The sequence below is a fragment of the Corythoichthys intestinalis genome, chromosome 13 (assembly GCF_030265065.1).
Source record: "Corythoichthys intestinalis isolate RoL2023-P3 chromosome 13, ASM3026506v1, whole genome shotgun sequence".
Taxonomy (NCBI): domain Eukaryota; kingdom Metazoa; phylum Chordata; class Actinopteri; order Syngnathiformes; family Syngnathidae; genus Corythoichthys; species Corythoichthys intestinalis.
The window spans coordinates 37042832-37061715 of NC_080407.1; the positions used below are offsets into that span (position 1 = coordinate 37042832).

General features: G+C 38.9%; 1 protein-coding gene across 4 annotated transcripts in view; it reads right to left on the reverse strand.

Annotated features, from left to right (window-relative positions):
- Positions 1-6593: 6593 nt before the first annotated feature.
- Positions 6594-18884, reverse strand: part of LOC130929089 (oocyte zinc finger protein XlCOF6-like) — a 74249-nt gene continuing 61958 nt past the window's right edge. For all 4 annotated transcript variants that reach the window (XM_057856020.1, XM_057856018.1, XM_057856017.1 and 1 more), the window contains one exon: positions 6594-11839. In XM_057856020.1, the coding sequence (XP_057712003.1) occupies positions 10683-11839 (1157 nt within the window). In that variant the 3' untranslated portion in view covers positions 6594-10682. The remainder of the gene's footprint in view (positions 11840-18884) is intronic.

Sequence of the window (18884 nt, forward strand, 5' to 3'; positions counted from 1 at the left end):
ACAACAATAAAGGGTTATTCTATTCCATTCTATTCCTCTGGTCCCTAGTCTAAATCATCAAGTTCCCCAACCTGGTGTCTCATTAATGTTTGATGTTCTCATATAACTTTATCATTGGTGTTACACTTAAATACTGTACATGTGAAAATTCAACTTGTGGTATTTGTTGCAAATTACCATCTGTGGGCACCCCCTGTTTATCTATGTGAAGGATTTTACAAGGCAAATTACAATTGTGACCAGGCAGCTCCTCAAAAGGTAATGATTAGATCAAAGACAGGGTCGTAAAACAGGGTCCAATGAGGGGGTCAGGGCACTCTAAGAATTTTTCTTTTCTTTTTCAATTCAGTATTATCTGCGCTGACTTAAGCCACATGTCCCTTCATAAAATGTAACACCAATGATTTCTTTTGCTCCCAATCAGTAGTACAACTGCATGGCTGATCTTCTATTTTAGTCTTAATCTATTTAGGGGACTTGGATGGAGGAAAGGCGTCCATTTCAATATTCTTTTGCAAACAATTCCTGTGAATGGCTGTGAAAAATCTACATCTCTCACACTTAAATATTCGGCATTCTCAATTTCTGTCAATGTTAAATGTGGCAAGTTTAAAATTGCTCTACCGTCTTCTAAAGCCAATTCTGCACAGGCTGTTAATTTTTTTATACTGTATATATTATAGTTACATATCCCAAACCCCTGCTTCTTCCTCAATAGGCATTTGCTGATCAACAGTTGGATCCCTTCTAATCGATAAGACTTGTATTGATATCTTAACCCTTCTATAACCCTATGTACAACAGAAGACACGTGATCGACATTAACAGGAGAAACTTACAGAAAGGTGTATGGAGCCACGTCTTTTAGAACTTCTTATTAAACTCCTTACTGTAGTCTGAGCTCTCGCCAAACCGTCAGTAGATGGTGGTAATTCCCCATGAAACAAGAAGATCTACTCCTTCTCCCGCTCCTACTAGTAGGAGCAACGTCAGCGCAGGCAAGCGCTGCCCCCTAGCGGCCGAAGGAATTCTCTTCAAGTTGGTCCCGTAAAAAAAATCATAAAAACCAGACATTTTTATGAATTTATAAAACCCGCCCGGACAACGAGGATACTGCGTGAAAGTAGGACTTGTCCGGGCAAAAGAGGACGTTTGGTCACCCAAATCTAGTTACCAAAATATGATTACATAGTCAATACATTACAGGCTAATTAATTACTATGTATATATTAGGGGTGTCAAACGATTAAAATTTTTTAATCGAGTTAATTACATCTCAAAAATTAATTAATCGCAATTCAAACCATCTATATAATATGCCATATTTTTCATTAAATTATTGTTGGAATGGAAAAATAAGACCTAGATAGATATTTACATTCAACATACGGTACATAAGTACTGTAGTTCTTTATTATAACAATAAATCAACAAGATGGCATTACCATTATTAACATTCTGTTAAAGCGATCCATGGGTTGGTTAGACAGACAGAAAGACAGACAGATAGAAAGAAGGACTTGTAGGTCTTAAAAGATAATAAATGAAATATATAAATATTTATAAAAATGTAAAGAAAATAAATGAAAGATAATAACTAGTACAAGTTATAGAAATTTTATATTAAAACCCCTCTTCATGTTTTCGTTTTAATAAAATTTGTAAAATTTTCAATCAAAAAGTAAACTAGTAGCCCGCCAGTGTTGATGTCAATACTTACACAATGCTCATGGATGCTGAAGCCTATAAAATCAGTTGCACCCAAGCGCCAGCAGAGGGCGGCAAAACTCTGAAAAACACAACAAGTACACCTTTCACTTTGCTGTCCTTTTAATATGTTTGAGCGGGGCATTTGTGCATTAATTGCTTCAAATATTTTAACGGGATTGATTAAAAAAATTAATTACCGCTCGTTAACGCGTTAATTTTGACAAACGATTAAATTTTTTAATCGAGTTAATTACAGCTTAAAAATTAATTAATCGTAATTAATCGCAATTAATCGCAATTCAAACCATCTCTAAAATATGCCATATTTTTATGTAAATTATTGTTGGAATGGAAAGATAAGACACATGTCGGATATATACATACAACACACTGTACATCAGTACTGTATTTGTTTATTGTAACAATAAATCCACAAATGGCATTATTAACATTCTTTCTGTTAAAGTGATCCACGGATAGAAAGACTTGTAGTTCTTAAACGATAAATGTTATAGTTACAAGTTATAGTAATTTTATATTAAAACCCCTCTTCATGTTTTCGTTTTAATAAAATTTGCAAAATTTTCAATCAAAAGTAGAGTTAATATAATAATAATAAGAATAAAAATAACAATAATATAAACAGAGTGAAAAGTTTTACGTGTATTTTGCATAGCTAAATTGATATGGAATGCCAGTTTATTTAGCATTGTTGTTTAACTGAGTGTCAGAATAGGGCCTCATTACTATAGACTGAAGTGCTTTTCTTTTTGAGAACATTTTTTTTTTTTTTGAGAGATAGGAATATTATTTTTGTTGTGCTTTCACTAAACGATACTTATGTTTGTTGTGAAGGAGAAGCTTATGCCAATAAACGGCGCGCCTGTGTCAACTCGCCTTTACTGTAAAACATATACAGTGGGGAGAACAAGTATTTGATACACTGCCAAAACCCATTGGCAGTGTATCAAATACTTGTTCTCCCCACTGTATCTGTACATATCTTACCCAAAATAAAACAAGAGACACATAATTGCCAATAAAAGAAAGAAAACTTACCGAAATATGTGTGGAGCACAAACAGCAATTTCCATTGCATTGTGAATACAGCATGAACGTCTCACAACTACTAATTCTCCCACGTTTAGAAGACATAACATGAGTATGGAACGACGCTGCCCCCAAACGGCCGGTGGCATTCTCTTCACTCTTAATGTCCATAAACGGCCTCATTGTAATGTGTGAGGCAATATGCCAGCGGGTGCGTTAATTGCGTGAAATATTTAAACGTGATTAATTTAAAAAATTAATTAACGCCCGTTAACGCGATAATTTTGACAGCCCTAATATATATATATATATATATATATATATATATATATATATATATATATATATATATATATATATATATATATTTTTTTTTTATATATATACATAGCCTATACATATACATTATATCAAATTTATCAAATTCAAATCAAATTTATTTATATAGCCCTTTACAAAACCCGAAAGGTCCCCAAAGTGCTTTACAACAAAGACAAACATGGCACATAGTAAATAAAAGGCAGGAAAGTGTTACACAATGACATTAGGAAGAAAAGAAAAGAAAAAAAAAACGATCCATCGCATCACGATTAGTCAGACAGCAAACAAAACAATAAAACAGATAAAATCCAAAAACATTAAAAACCCTAAAGAAATAAAACCAGGCTAAACTAATCTTGGGGAAAGGTGAGTCTAAAAAGGTGTGTCTTTAAACGAGATTTAAAAAGGCCCAAATTTGTAGTGGTGCGGATTTCCGGGGGAAGACTATTCCATAACCTGGGTGCAGCAACCGCAAAAGATCGGTCTCCCCACTGTTTGAGTTTGGACCTTGGGACTTGCAAATGAAGTTGGCCGGTAGAGCGAAGACTCCTGCCAGAGTTACGGATGGTTAAAATTTCTGATAAGTAAGAAGGAGCCTGGCCATTAATAGAATTAAAAACAAACAGTAAAAGTTTAAAATCAATTCTAAAATGGACTTGAAGCCAGTGGAGCGATGATAGCACGGGGGTAATATGTTCACGTCTAGGTGTATCTGTTAAAAATCGAGCAGCAGCATTTTGAACAAGTTGGAGACGAGAAACTGAGGATTTGGGAAGACCAACATAAAGAGCGTTGCAGTAATCCAGCCTTGAGCTATATATATATTTGCAACCTCACAGACAACATAAAGGTAATTTAAAGTACATTTTCAGTTGCTTCTAATTTATTTAAGAAATTTCCTATCGTTGCTATTAACAAACTTTCAAAACATTCATTTTACTGTTGTGGTTGCTGCAATAATCGAATACAAATTCAAGGAACAAATTTTTGTAAAACACTGAGCAAGGGAATAAAGGGTTTACTATCATTTTAATATATTAATGATTAACCTATATTATTATATATATTTTGTATATTATAAGATTGGAATTTATCCTATGTAAGTTGTTCATTGTCATAGCTGTCTTCCAAAATACAGTACAGGCCAAAAGTTTGGACACACCTTCTCATTCATGCGTTTTCTTCATTTTCATGACTATTTACATTGTAAATTTTCACTAAAGGTAATAAAACTATGAACACACATGTGCAATTATGTACTCTGCCAAAAATGTGAAATATAACTAAAAACACAAAATATTGTTGGATCTTCAAAGTAGCCACCCTTTGCTCTGATTATTATTTTTTGCCTTTTTCCAGGGTTGATTAGTGGAATTTATTACTTTATCCAAGGAGTTGGGACATTCATTTGTGTAGCATTGAATGAGGTGTTTCCAAACTTTTGGCCTGTATTGTAGGTTAGCATGTTTCCTTTTGAATTTCTGTGAGATTGATTTCAGTCAGCTTGCATTATTTTCAAGTCTGATTGTTTTTTAATTTAAATGTTTGACATGCCATGTAGACATGCTTGCATAAAATCTAAACTCTACAATTACTGCGGTTCAAATGAAAATTTTAATTGGGTTTCTCACAAAATCATGAACATGGTACAGGAATAGCAGAAGATTGTAATATTTTGAAATGCATTGAGAAATTTACTCAATCAGTTGTTGTGTATACATTTTAGGTGTCCAGACAACATCCGGGTCCCTCAGTAAGGTGCGTGGATTTGAAGCCCTAAAACCCTGGATTGGCAGCATCATCAACCATTTGTATCGGTCTGTGGCGTCGACGCGACCTGGGAACCCTGGGCTCGTCCTCAACAAGTGGTAGTCAGTTATGAGCATTGTCCAGAATGATCACTCGGGCTTCAAAGGCAGTTTCCCCAGGTGCAGCCATGGTCCTTTAGAAGGTCGGGAACGTAAAAAGCTTTGGCTCACGCCTTGTAAGTTTGAATTCCATTACAATAAGCACAATTCTACTATTTCGCAAAAAATTCATCTGTCTGGTATTTTGCAGACACTAAGTTCAGGCATGCAAACTGGTTAGGGGTGAAAAAGGTGACAAAGTAACATGGACACACGGCATGCGCGGAAAAGTGCATTTCATAGTGCAACCAGAGACATCTCGAATTAAACACAATACATAATAATTTAACATATACAAGTCTAAATCTCTCATCCTGAAATCAGAACATATAAGACACATTAAGTAACAAATTAAACCAAATCTAAATAATAAAATATACCGTATGTCCCATTTGCATTAAGCAGAGAACAGCTGTACTCCCGTCTCTCACTATTGTCAGTCGTTTGTTGTCACGAGAAGAGAGTGGCGGTGATAGGTCTAGGTCATCAGACTAGAGCAGGGGTCCCCAACCTTTTTTGCACCACGGACCGGTGTTATTTGGGTCTTTTTTTCCATGGACCGGTGTGGTGACAAATTTTGCAACCATTCAAAAATTGCAACGATGTGGTTCTGCGCATGCGATTAACGTTAACCATAGCCGCAAAATGCGCAAATGCAGCGAAGTAAACACTACACAAACTTTCTTGAAAGAAAGGAATATTAACTTACGTTTGATCATGGAAGGACTTGTAGAAAAGTTCTCCACAGATACATCCTGCCATGTTAGCGGCACACAAAAACTGCACACCGCTCTCACCATTAACGACTTCGCCTTGTCGTTAAGCATAAATTAAGAAGCCCGCTTCACAAAGATACGATGTTGGAAATTGCAGCAATGTTTTCAATGCTCTCGTAGCGATGTCAGGATATTACGGAATGACTTTAATCCAGAACCTCGGTAAAGTTGTTGTCTCAAATGTACATTTAATAAGGTCGCCGTCATTTGCGATATCTAAAAGTTGATCCTCCTGTTGCACAGACATGCTCGAATCACTTGGTTTATTCACAAACGGGTCACGAATCCACTCCTTCGCCGTTCGTGGGTCTTCGAGGTTGTAGGCTCGTCAGGTGCCCTTTTTGCCGTAAAAATATCTCCAAAGACTTCTGTTTTCCAGTCATCTTCGCTCGTGTAGGGGCTAATTATTTCCAGGAACAAATGTGCTGCGCCCGCCTGCGGCCTAGTAATACGTTATTATCGAGGACAAGCGCACATAGATATATTATATACACAAACAAGATGTACTGCTAGCAGTCCAATCAATGGATTTCTATGACGACATTCTAATCTATCCCGAAGTATTATATCTAGAGTAGACAGGGAAATTGGTGTGTTAAACAGGGGCACTGGGTTAATTCGGCCAGAATGCGGTCGTTTTTAAATTATTATTTTTGTGCGGCCCGGTGGTAAATGTGCACCGGAACCGATATGCGGCCCGGCAGATGGGGACCCCGGACAAGAGTGTAGTTTTGAGCATGGACTACGGTTTTGAAGTTAACGGTTTCACTCGCTCGTTGACAGACAACCCCCCCCCCCCCCCCCCAACTGTATTTTTTTTCTCCTCGGATCTACGTGATTCAGAAGAATGACCCATTTTGATTTCAAAACGGCGAAATTTCACCGAAAGGTGGCAAGTTTGCATGCCTGTAAGTTGAACCGTGAGCTAGAGAAGCTGATCTGTGGCTCCAAACTGTTGGCCGACGTCCACCAGCGGTCTCTGGTCTACCAAACTTCCCACTTGGAAGCCTTCACAGTCCAGTGAACCATTTTACACCCAAAATGTTCACCTTTTCTTACGAGGAGATGCTCAGCAGGTAATATTGTGACCAGTATCCACTGATTTATCCAGTATATTATCTTGTGTCTTTGTTTTTTGTGGTCACAATAAAAATCAGATAGATTGAAAGACATTTTCAATATGAATATTAATATGGAAATACTATTCCACCCATGTTTTTTAGGACAATTGTGGCTGTTCTTCACTTCAATAAAAACGCCCATCGAGCCCACAGCTTAACCAGAGACGGAGTGGGGATTTATAGCATCCACTTCCCAAAGTCAAAACAAGGCGGCCATATTGTGTGCAAAATTTAGGAGAACCCCGCATTTGGTACTAATCTTGTCAATTGTACTCCTTGGTGTAATCTTTTGTATGTCATCGTAATGTATAAACCTTTGGATACTTTATTACAGGATACAGTGTTAACCGTTCATTGTATTTTTAAAATTTGTCCCATTTTTGCTTAATTGATGTTTGCAAGATAGAATGGATTTGATGTGGAATTATCTCTGTGCATTTGGTACGCAGTTGGTGAATTTTTTAGTAATGTTTGCTTCCCCCGTTATCAGATTATGTTGGCGAGCTGATGTCGGCGGTGGAGAGGCTGGTGCAGGACATCAGTGACGTAGAGGCGGATGAATGGGAGGCGATACCGGCTGTGCCCGAGGCTGGGAGGTTACCCCTAGGCAGCAGCTGTCAGCGACCTGACGAAGAACAGGCGGGTCCGGGACCATGTCACACTTTTTAATGTGCTACGAATGAGCTTGTTCAAGAACCTTTAATTTTGTATAGTTGTGTTCGCCGGTTCTTACGTCGTGATCTTTCCAAAAATTAGTATGTGAGCTACTTTTTTTTTTTTTTTTTTTAAAGGGTATATTCGGTTCAAAGCCTTTGTAAATATGTTAGTATTTATACAATATAATGGCACAGTTGAATTCTTGTGAGTAAAAACATATTGTGTATGTTGCTACATCTTTGTCTTGAACTTGATACAGTAGCAATTCAGTTTTTTATTTGTATTAACTTGTCAGCAATGAGTATTTTGTAACGTCCTTGCATTTATCATGTTTCCATATTCCATTCAGCACAATACTTATGTCATGGAAATATCATTTGTATGGCAGTTAGGAAATAATATGTAATAAGACTTAACCTGCACCAACCACTCAGGCTGTTATCAATACTTATACAAAGAAAATCTTGCAAAAATACTGTACAAGGAAACAACTAAAATATTTTATTAAACTGTTGCAGTGTTAGGGAGGATTTGAAAGTTGGAATCCAACAAAGTTTGGTGATGGGAAGGTTGTCCTGAGCTTATTAACCACACAGGCTGGTAGAGGAACCCTGATCCTCCGCCCCAGGAACTCGTACTCCCAGCGCATAAACTGGCCATAAGCTGTGTACCGGTTCCAGCAGAAAGAGCTATGTGGAGAGAGAGGAATCATGGTGCGGAGAAACCACCAGCCTTCATGACAATCAAGATGAGCCTCCTGCAAGCGGCACAGTCGTGGGAGATGAGGGTGAACCTGCGAAGGAAGCTACTCTTCCCCCAGGTTGTTCTTCAATGTTCCTTCAATGTAAGGGGAAAGGATGGCAAGCTTGGCTCTTTCCGATGGAGGTTGGGTGCAGAGGTTTCCCAGCACAGTCAGTATGGAAGACACTTACTGCCCTAGGAATTGCAGGACGTGAGAGGAGGGCAGCGGTCCGTAGGTTGGGGGAGGCTGCAGTAAGAGCATCTTGTTGGCATTAGAATAGGATGGGGGAGTTAAACTAGGGCCCAGGAGAAGGTGGGCAGTGACTGACCATCATTGCCGGCCCCCCAATCGGAGGGCGTCGTGGTTCAGGGTCGAAACGCCCAATGAAGGTTGGAGACCACCTGACGACACGTTCTCCTGGCTGAAAACTACAGTCATTGTAACGTGACTTTAAGAGGTAGCATTGATGTAGATGTATTAATTAGACTAATAATTTTATACATTGTGATTAATGTTTTGCACATACACCAATCGTTTTAAACAAAACATGAAATGGCATCATGTTGTCCCAAAGTTTTATTGCGATCAATATCTGCGATAAAAAAGAAAGACGTACGATTTGTTTATATGTACAGTGAAGAAAATAAGTATTTGAACACCCAGCAATTTTGCAAGTTCTGCCACTTAGAAATAATGGAGGGGTCTGAAATGTTCATTGTAGGTGCATATCCACTGTGGGAGAGAGAATCTGAAAAGAAAATTCCAGATATCACAATGCAGGATTTTTGAACAATTTATTTGTGTGATACAGCTGCAAATAAGTACTTAAACACCTGTCTATTAGCGAGAATTCTGAACCTGAAAGACCTGTTAGTTCACCTATTAAAAGTCCACCTTCACTCCATGTATTGTCCTGAAACAAATGCACTTGTTTTAGGTCGATTGCAGCATAAAGACACCTGTCCACCCCATACAATCAGTAAGACTCAAATTTGGAACATGGTCAAGAGCAAAGAGCTATCCAAAGACACCAGAGACAAAATTGTTCACCTCCACAAGGCTGGAAAGGGCTACAGAGCAATTGCCAAGCAGCTTGGTGAAAAAAGATCCACTGTTGGAGCAATCATTAGAAAATGGAAGAAGCTAAACATGACGATCAATCTCAATCGGAGTGGAGCCCAATGTAAGATATCACCTCGTGGTATCTAAGTGATTCTAAGAAAGGTGAGGAATCAGCCCAGAACCACACGACAGGTTTTGGTCAATGACCTGAAAAGAGCTGGGACTACCGTTTCCACGGTTATTGTTGGTAATACACTAGACGCCATGGTTTGAAATCATGCATGGCACAAAAGGTTCCCCTGCTTAAACCAGCACATGTCAAGGCCTGTCTTAAATTTGCCTATGACCATTTGGATGATGCACAGGACTCATGGGAGCAGGTTTTGTAGTCAGATGAGAGTAAAGAGAGAGTAAATGAGAGTAACTTTTTGGTCATAATTCCACTAACCGTGTTTGGAAGAAGAATGATGAGTACTATCTACAGAACACCATCACTACTGTGAAGCATGAAGAGATGGAACCTTGGAGGGAGCTCAAACTCTGTGTTTCTCAGCGACAGCCCAGAAACCTGACTAATGGTTAGGCCCTAAAGGCTGTTGCTCAGTGTCAGTGAGTCAGCTCTGCTACACAATGGCTGGAGGAGTGGAAACTCCTGAACTTTTTTCAACCGCCGAAGAAAACGAAATCGCTGTAATGGGAACACTTCGTCTACAGAAAAGTTACAGATGGCCACGGGTTAGGGAAGAAGGGCCAACCGACATCTAAAACATGTTTGCGGAGGTAGGCTGCTGAGTAGGCAATACCTCCAATATGATTTTGCATTTATAAAAAAATAAAGGTGAGTAAAGGCTGCCATGTTCGTTTCCCACTAGCTAAAAATTAACTCCAAGGTGTTTATTGGTTGTTCCCTGGCCAGGTTCTCTCCCTGGCAACTGTGTTAAGAAGGAGAGTGTGTGTATAAAGTAAACATGATCCGAGTCATACACACGTGCTGTTTCTGGAAAATAATTCAATTATTTTTGTTCTGATGGTAATAATGTTGAGCTGTGGCTGTGGGTTTACGCTCGCCTAAGGAACTTTGTTTTTTTTTCTTTCTTTATTTAACTTAACATTATACTAATGTTCCAATTTGCTAATATGTTTCGAAAAATAAAAGTCCTGTTCAATTGAAAAAATGTTTGCAATGATGTTGATTGCAATACTGTGATATTGTGATATTTTGGTTTATACAAATATCATTTAAACAAATATCATACCGGAACATGCCTACTCTACAGAATACAATCGTCTTGAGTGCACAATCTGATGAAGGCAGCATGGATGACAGTCAGAACAGTCACTGGCCACTGCTTCTCTCACCAACACACATATGTCTCTTAATCAGATCCTGCTGAGAGAATGCTTGACTAGAAACTGAGCAGGAAAAAAGGTTTTCGCCAGTGTGGGTTCTTGTGTGTCTCTTCAAATGTTGCTTTTGAGTGAATCTTTGGCCACAAGCCAAGCAGGAAAAAGGTTTTTCACCAGTGTGGGTTCTTGTGTGTATTTTTAGGGCGCTCTTGCTACTGAATCTTTGGCCACAAACTGAGCAAGAAAAGGGTTTGTCGCCAGTGTGGGTTCTTGTGTGTATTTTCAAATGTTGCTTTTGAGCAAATACTTGACCACAATCTGAGCAGGAAAAAGGTTTTTCGCCAGTGTGCGTCCTTGTGTGTCTTTTTAACAGGCTGTTGCGACCAAATCTTCGGCCACAAACTGAGCAGGGAAAAGGTTTTTCGCCAGTGTGGGTTCTTGTGTGTCGTTTTAAGGTTTCTTTTTGAGCGAATCCTTGACCACAAACTGAGCAGGCAAAAGGTTTCTCACCAGTGTGGGTTCTTGTGTGTATGTTTAAGTTCCTTTTGCAACTGAATCTTTGGTCACAAACTGAGCAGGAAAAAGGTTTTTCTCCAGTGTGTGTTCTTCTGTGGATTTTTAAGCCGCTCTTCCGACTGAAACTTTGAGCACAAACTGAGCAGACAAAAGGTTTTTCACCAGTGTGGCTCCTCATATGGGTACGACAAATATACTTATTTGCAAAGGTTTTCCCACACTGAGAGCATTTGCAGAGTTTGTCGTCACTGTGATCTTTGTTATAACCTTCTTCATCACTGTAAGGCGAGAGTGACGTGGCATCTTCGCTATCTGATGGTGGAGTGATGAAGCTGCCCGCTTGCAATCCTTCTGTTGAGCTGCTGCCGCTGCTTGGAGGCTCTGCCCATCTGTTGGGATCACTCAGACCATCTTCACTCTTCAAGGGCTCACCAGTCGACCTGGTGATATACTCCTCTTCCTCCTCTTTAACGTATGGCAGCTCCTCTTCCTCCTTGACTGAAAGTTGCCCTTCTCTCTCCTTTTGACAGTGCTCTGGCTTCTCCTCATTAATTTGGGGGAGCTCAACATCCTCTTTAACGCCAGGAAATTCTGGCTCCTGCCCCTCAGTATCAAGATATTTTCTGAAACCTGCAAGACAAGAGAAAACAAATGAGATAATTTATGGACTGTCTATCCAGCTAGCAGGCCATGAGGTTAGACTGGACGAGAGACAAGCAATTCGGTAACGGTAAATTTTCGGTATACCGCCAGGCTCTAGACGCACCCAAATTTTTCATGTCATCACCTTTTACGCCATAGTTTTAATCACACTCCATAACATTCATATCACTCATATGAGTGAGTCCACTCAAACTGACTCACGGTTTTCTGACAACAGCCTCTAGACAACAAAGATTGATTAAACGATGATGGACACATTTGGGACTTTGATCGTAGGGCTACAGGGCCTTCACCTGCCAGATCAAAAGCTATAAACCTGTCAATCATCGTGCTGACCAAAAAAAAAAAACAGAAGGGAGGCTGCGAGGATGTACGAGCATGAAGCAGAAAACCGTAAATATATTTTTTAAATGAAAAAATCCGAACCTTTTCACCCATTTCAGATCCTCTGAAAAATGGCGCAATCATACTGATTTCCGATCACGTGATCGGTTCGTGACATCCCAAATATTAATCCTCTAAGGTCAGTGGACAATCTTACAAGCCTCGTAACTTGGTTATGTCATCCACGCGCTTGTTCCCAACATTCGAAAATGTGTCACCCTCGTTTTTACTTGAAGTCAAAAATGGGAGATAATGCCCTTCGAGAGAAAAACATCATATCTAAACCGGGGGTGAAATTATCTTGAACATCTTTCCTGATAATAAGTAGGTGATGCATTAGTAACAAATTGATGCCACACAATTTGATAAGAATGCAAATGATCACTCTTATAATGGAGGGAAATTCAACTCAATTTCATTTGTATAGTCCTAAATCATCACAACAAGGTTGTCTCAGAGGGCTTTGCAGAGTCAATATGATACACAGTCAGATACAGAAGATGAATTAGATGAGTTCATTCATTTGTTCATGACATTTCTTGGAGGCCGAACAATATGTTCAGGACTCGCAGCTGGAGTAGGTGCCCTAGAGCCCTGGTTTTCTTCAGGCTTACCTAAATTGGATTCTTGTCAGTAATCTCATCACCTTGATCAAACAGAATGTCCAATTGTTAATCAGTTCCACTCAAAGAATTTTATGGTAATCCATTCTTTGTTTTTGCACCCAATAATTGATTTACATGCCTTTTTACATTTTTTCCCATATGCAGAAACTGAAACCAAATACAGTGATCCCACGCTACTTTGCGCTTCAAACTTTGCTCCCTCAGTCCATCGCGGATGTTTTTTTCCAATTAAAAAAGAAGATACAGATGAGCTGTCCGGAGCCGATCAGCATATTTTACTGTATTGCTAATTAAAGTTACCGATGTTGACAAATGTTTGGGTTTGATCTTGCCAAAGCGGCGGACTTCAGAGGGCCGCATGCGTCAATCATTGTTTAACTTAACAGTTGGTGTGGCAACTAATTGTGTGTAAGTGAGCAGTTTGAGTGGACTAACTCGATGAAGACTAATAAAGCCAAGCATTTTTTGCGACAGTACTTTATTCTTGTTTAATAATAATTCGGTAGGACAGTAACATATTTAAAACTTATCGTAGTTATCACGATTGAAGTGCTTAAAAATACATTAAAACATTTTATATATATATATATATATATATGTATCGCTCACCGGCCACTTTATTAGGTACACCATGCTAGTAACGGGTTGGACCCCCTTTTGCCTTCAGACCTGCCGCCATTCTTCGTGGCATAGATTCAACAAGGTGCTGGAACCACTCCTGAGAGATTTTGGTCCATATTGACATGATGGCATCACACAGTTGGTGCAGATTTGTCGGCTGCACATGTATGATGCGACTCTCCCGTTCCACCACATCCCAAAGATGCTCTATTGGATTGAGATCTGGTGACTGTGGAGGCCATTTGAGTACAGTGAACTCATTGTCATGTTCAAGAAACCAGTCTGCGATGATTACAGCTTCATGACATGGGGCATTATCCTGCTCAAAGTAGCCATCAGAAGTTGTGTACATTGTGGTCATAAAGGGATGGACATGGTCAGCAACAATACTCAGGTAGGCTGTGGCGTTCCAACGATGCTCAATTGGTACCAAGGGACCCAAAGAGTGCCAAGAAAATATTCCCCAAACCATTACACCACCACCACCACCAGCCTGAACCGTTGATACAAGGCAGGACGGATCCATGCTTTCATGTTGTTCTCGCCAAATTCTGAACCTACCATCCGAATGTTGCAGCAGAAATCGAGACTCATCAGACCAGGCAACGTTTTTCCAATCTTCCATTGTCCAAGCTTGTGCAAATTGTAGCCTCAGTTTCCTGTTCTTAGCTGAAAGGAGTGGCACCCGTCGTGGTCTTCTGCTGCTGTAGCCCATCTGCCTCAAAGTTCGACGTACTGTGCGTTCAGAGATGCTCTTCTGCCTACCTTGGTTGTAATGGGTGGTTATTTGAGTCACTCTTGCCTTTCTATCAGCTCGAACCAGTCTGGCCATTCTCCTCTGACCTCTGGCATCAACAAGGCATTTCCGCCCACAGAAATCCCCCCCACTGGATATTTTTTTCTTTTTCGGACCATTGTCTGTACACCCTAGAGATGGTTGTGCGTAAAAATCCCAGTAGATCAGCAGTTTCTGAAATTCTCAGACCAGCCCTTCTGGCACCAACAACCATGCCACGTTCAAAGTCACTCAAATCACCTTTCCCATACTGATGCTCGGTTTGAACGGCAGGAGATTGTCTTAAACCATGTGTACATGCCTAAATGCACTGAGTTGCCGCCATGTGATTGGCTGATTAGAAATTAAGTGTTAACGAGCAGTTGGACAGGTGTACCTAAAAAAGTGGCCGGTGAGTATATATATATATATATATATATATATATATATATATATATATATATATATATATATATATATATATATATTAGGGCTGTCAAACGATTAAAATTTTTAATCGAGTTAATTACAGCTTAAAAATTAATTAATCGTAATTAATCGCAATTCAAACCATCTATAAAATGTGCCATATTTTTCTGTAAATTATTGTTGGAATGAAAAGATACGACACAAGACGGATATATACATTCAACATACGGTACATAAGTACTGTTCATTATAACCATAAATCAACAAGATGGCATTAACATTATTAACATTCTCTTAAAGCGATCCATGGATAGAAAGACTTGTAGTTCTTAAAGGATAAATGTTAGTACAAGTTACAGAAATTTTATATTAAAACCCTTCTTTATGTTTTCGTTTTATTAAAATATGTAAAATTTTCAATCAAAAAATAAACTAGTAGCTCGCCATTGTTGATGTCATTACACTATGCTCACTCCTCAAACCCATAAAATCATTTGGACCCAAGCGCCAGCAGAGGGCGCCAAATAACAAAAAACAAGTAACAAGCGAACATTACACTTCTGTCATTTTAATCTGAGCGGGCCATGTGCGTTAATTGCGTCAAATATTTTAACGTGATTAATTTAGAAAATTAATTACCGCCCGTTAACGCGATAATTTTGACATTAATTAATCGCAATTAATCGCATTTCAAACCATCTATAAAATATGCCATATTTTTCTGTAAATTATTGTTGGAATGGAAAGATAAGACAAAATGGATATATACATTCAACATACTGTACATAAGGACTGTATTTGTTTATTATAACAATAAATCAACAAGATGGCATTAACATTATTAACATTCTGTTAAAGTGATCCATGGATAGAAAGACTTGTAATAGATGAATATGAGTACAAGTTATAGAAATGTTATATTAAAACGTCTCTTAATGTCTTCGTTTTAATAAAATTTGTAAAATTTTCAATCAAAAAATAAACTAGTAGCCCTATTCTGTCCTCAATATGTGTGAGTATACAAATTGACAGATAGCGAATATAAGTTCCAAAAAGAAATCAGACGGTGTGGCAAAGTTGCATGGGCTTTACTGAAGTCATCTCTTTTTGACAGGAGCACGTTTCTTGGATTTTTGTAAAACTGAAAATAACAAGGCAATGTGTCAATAACTTGCATAAATCACGAAATAACATAAAATGTACACACACATGTGTATTTGAGCAGTAGCACTAGCCAATTAGCTCACAAGCATCTAACAATGTAACTGCATTTCACCATATATGTGAACAAATTCAAATACACATCATCAATAACTATCTAATGCTCATGAATATAAACAAAGGAGGAATATAACTCACAAGCGATGCATGTATTAGACACAAACAGTGTGATGGGGCTATGAGAACTGCCACTGGATACTGGATGCGGACGTTAGCTGGTCTGAATAGCACTGTCGATTAGTGTGAGTTCGCGTCGACATATAATCACGTCAGAAAAGCGCGCCGAAACCCAAATAATCAGCTGCACTGAATCGCCAGCAGAGGGCGACATTACGCCACATAACATGCAAGTCACACCCAAGCGCCAGCAGAGGGCGGAAAAACTCCATAAAACACAATTAACAAGTTGGCCTTTCACTGTACTGACATTTAAATCTGTCTGAGCGGGCCTGGTGCGTTAATTGCGTCAAATATTTTAACGTGATTAATTTAAAAAATTAATTAACGCCCGTTAACGCGATAATTTTGACAGCCCTATATATATATATGTATATACAAAATTATTTTTTTTTAATTATAATTTGGGGGAAAAAAGTAAAAAAAAAAAAAAAAAAAACATGGCTTATATGTATGGGGGGTTGGCGCAAGTTAGCGGTTTTTCACTCATCGTGACGGGTTCTGTTCCCCATTACCTTCGAAAAACGAGGGATCACTATGTTATTGGACCCAAAACCTCACCACACACATCAACCCACTTCTCTTCTGCCCTGTAGTTTCTCGCAAGAACATTTTGACCAACACAGAAACCCAGAGCTTTTTCTTAAAAGTGGCAGAGCTTAAAACTCTGTTTGGCTGAAGGAATTGGTTTTACCAGTGAAAGGTCAATGCAAATATGTCTCTTCAAAAATAGTTCAGCTGGTGTTTTCTTACTTGTTGTGTATGGCACGTTTCGATAAGTGTACATAAAGTAGGTAATACAATGTTGTAAAGTCATGCCAGCTTGTCCCTTTCCTTTGGCCAACGACCTTTTAAAATTAAAGCTAAACCATTTGAGGCTGGAAAATAAGCGGGCCATTTCATATGTTTAACTGCAATCAAGGCAAGGAAAACCTCAAACACACTCGAAGTAAATTGTGGCCCATTGTCAGACTCTTTCGGTAACCCATAAGCTGCAAATAGATCTCTCCAAACTTCAATTGTTCTGTTGGCTGTAGTAGTTAGCATGTGGATTATTTAGGGCCAACTTGTGTAGGCGTCCATTAACACCAAAAACATCTGCAAAATCAACATGTATTTGCTCCCATGGACCTGATACACATTTCCATGTATGTACAGGTGAAGCAGCTGGCATGCTACTCTGTTGTTTAGAAATGTCACATTGATGTGCTATGTTTTCAATATCTTCATCAAGAGTTGGCCACCAAATAAAGCTTCTAAATAAGGCTTTCATCATAACCATTCTACAGTGGCTTTCATGTAACTCCTAACTCCAATAATAACCTGCCTTACAGTTTTTCTGAGATAACCACTAAACCCCTATGTGTACAGTCATTTTTAACAGTTAAGTGAAACTTGCTTTTTATAAATGGCTGTAACAATTCATCAGGAGTGTGTTTAGGCCATCCAGTCATCACATAATGTTTAACTTTTGAGAGCACTTGATCTGTTTCCTTCTTTTGCTGTTATCGGTAAGCAATCTAAGACACTCTGAAAATCAGATTAGACTTTGGAAAGCTCTCGTCATCAATCAGCAGTCGAGATAAAGCATCTGCATTTCCATGTTGTCCCGAGGGTTTGTACTGCATCTCATAGGTACTGTATGTCAGGGGACTTGAGACAAGCTCCGGCGCAGTGGTTGAATGAAAATACTATATGTCGGTTCGGAGCGTTTTTTGAAGTTTATTTTTATTAAATACCTTGTACTTTCCATAGTTAAATGAGCTGACAATAAAATCACACAAATAAATTATCAATGATAATCAAGTGTATTAATCAATGGAGATCTGGATTTTGACTTATGCTTAAAATTAAAGAAGAAAACCTCACTGCAGGCTGATCCAACTTTGATGTAATGCCCTTTAAACAAGTCAAAATGAGGCTCAGGAGTGTGCGTGACCTCAGTGTATGACCTCCCTAAAATGCCTGGGTATGCTGCTGATGAGGCGGCAGATGTTTTCCAGGGCATTACTGAGCGACTGGGCAATTTAAAGGGGGCCGGGTAATGAGAAGCATGATGTTTAGCTACTCTCACTCCGTTCCTCATTGTCCCGAAGACCGTGCGGCGCGCTGAGTGTGTTGTACTTCCGCTTTACTTGGCATATATCAATAAACGGAATTTGGATGTTTGTGAGTCGTTCTCGAATCTTCCACTGCCGAATCACGAATAATCTAAGAATCAGAAATTTTGCACACCTATAGAAAACACGACGGGAAAAGTCGCTCCAAGGTGCGGATTTGGTGAACCCTAGGTTCTGTTACTTTCATTTATGTTACTTTCATTTCATATTTGAGGTAGCACTAACAGTTTGGAAAAACAAGTAAACAAAATTGTGAAAAGAACCTGGAACGAACAACATGAGATTTTTATTTTTTTTTTTTTTTTTTTGCCGGATCATCCTGGCCAAAGATCACGTGACTTAACTTCATCCAAATTCATTTTGATTCTTAATCAGGTGAGCCAGTTGTTTTCATAATTGTGTGAATACACTTCACGCAAGGATCCAACAAAGCAAATCCCCAACAGGATTTGAGGAAGGTCAACAGAATATAATCATCCTACATGCAAAAACTGATGAAGCCAGCATGGATGACCGGCAAAACAGTCCTTGGCCACCGCTTCTCATACCAACACACACACGTGTCTCTTAACCTGATCTTTTTGATTGAATCGTTGACCACAAACTGAGCAGGAAAAAGGTATTTCTCCATTATGGGTTCTTGTGTGTACCTTTAAGTG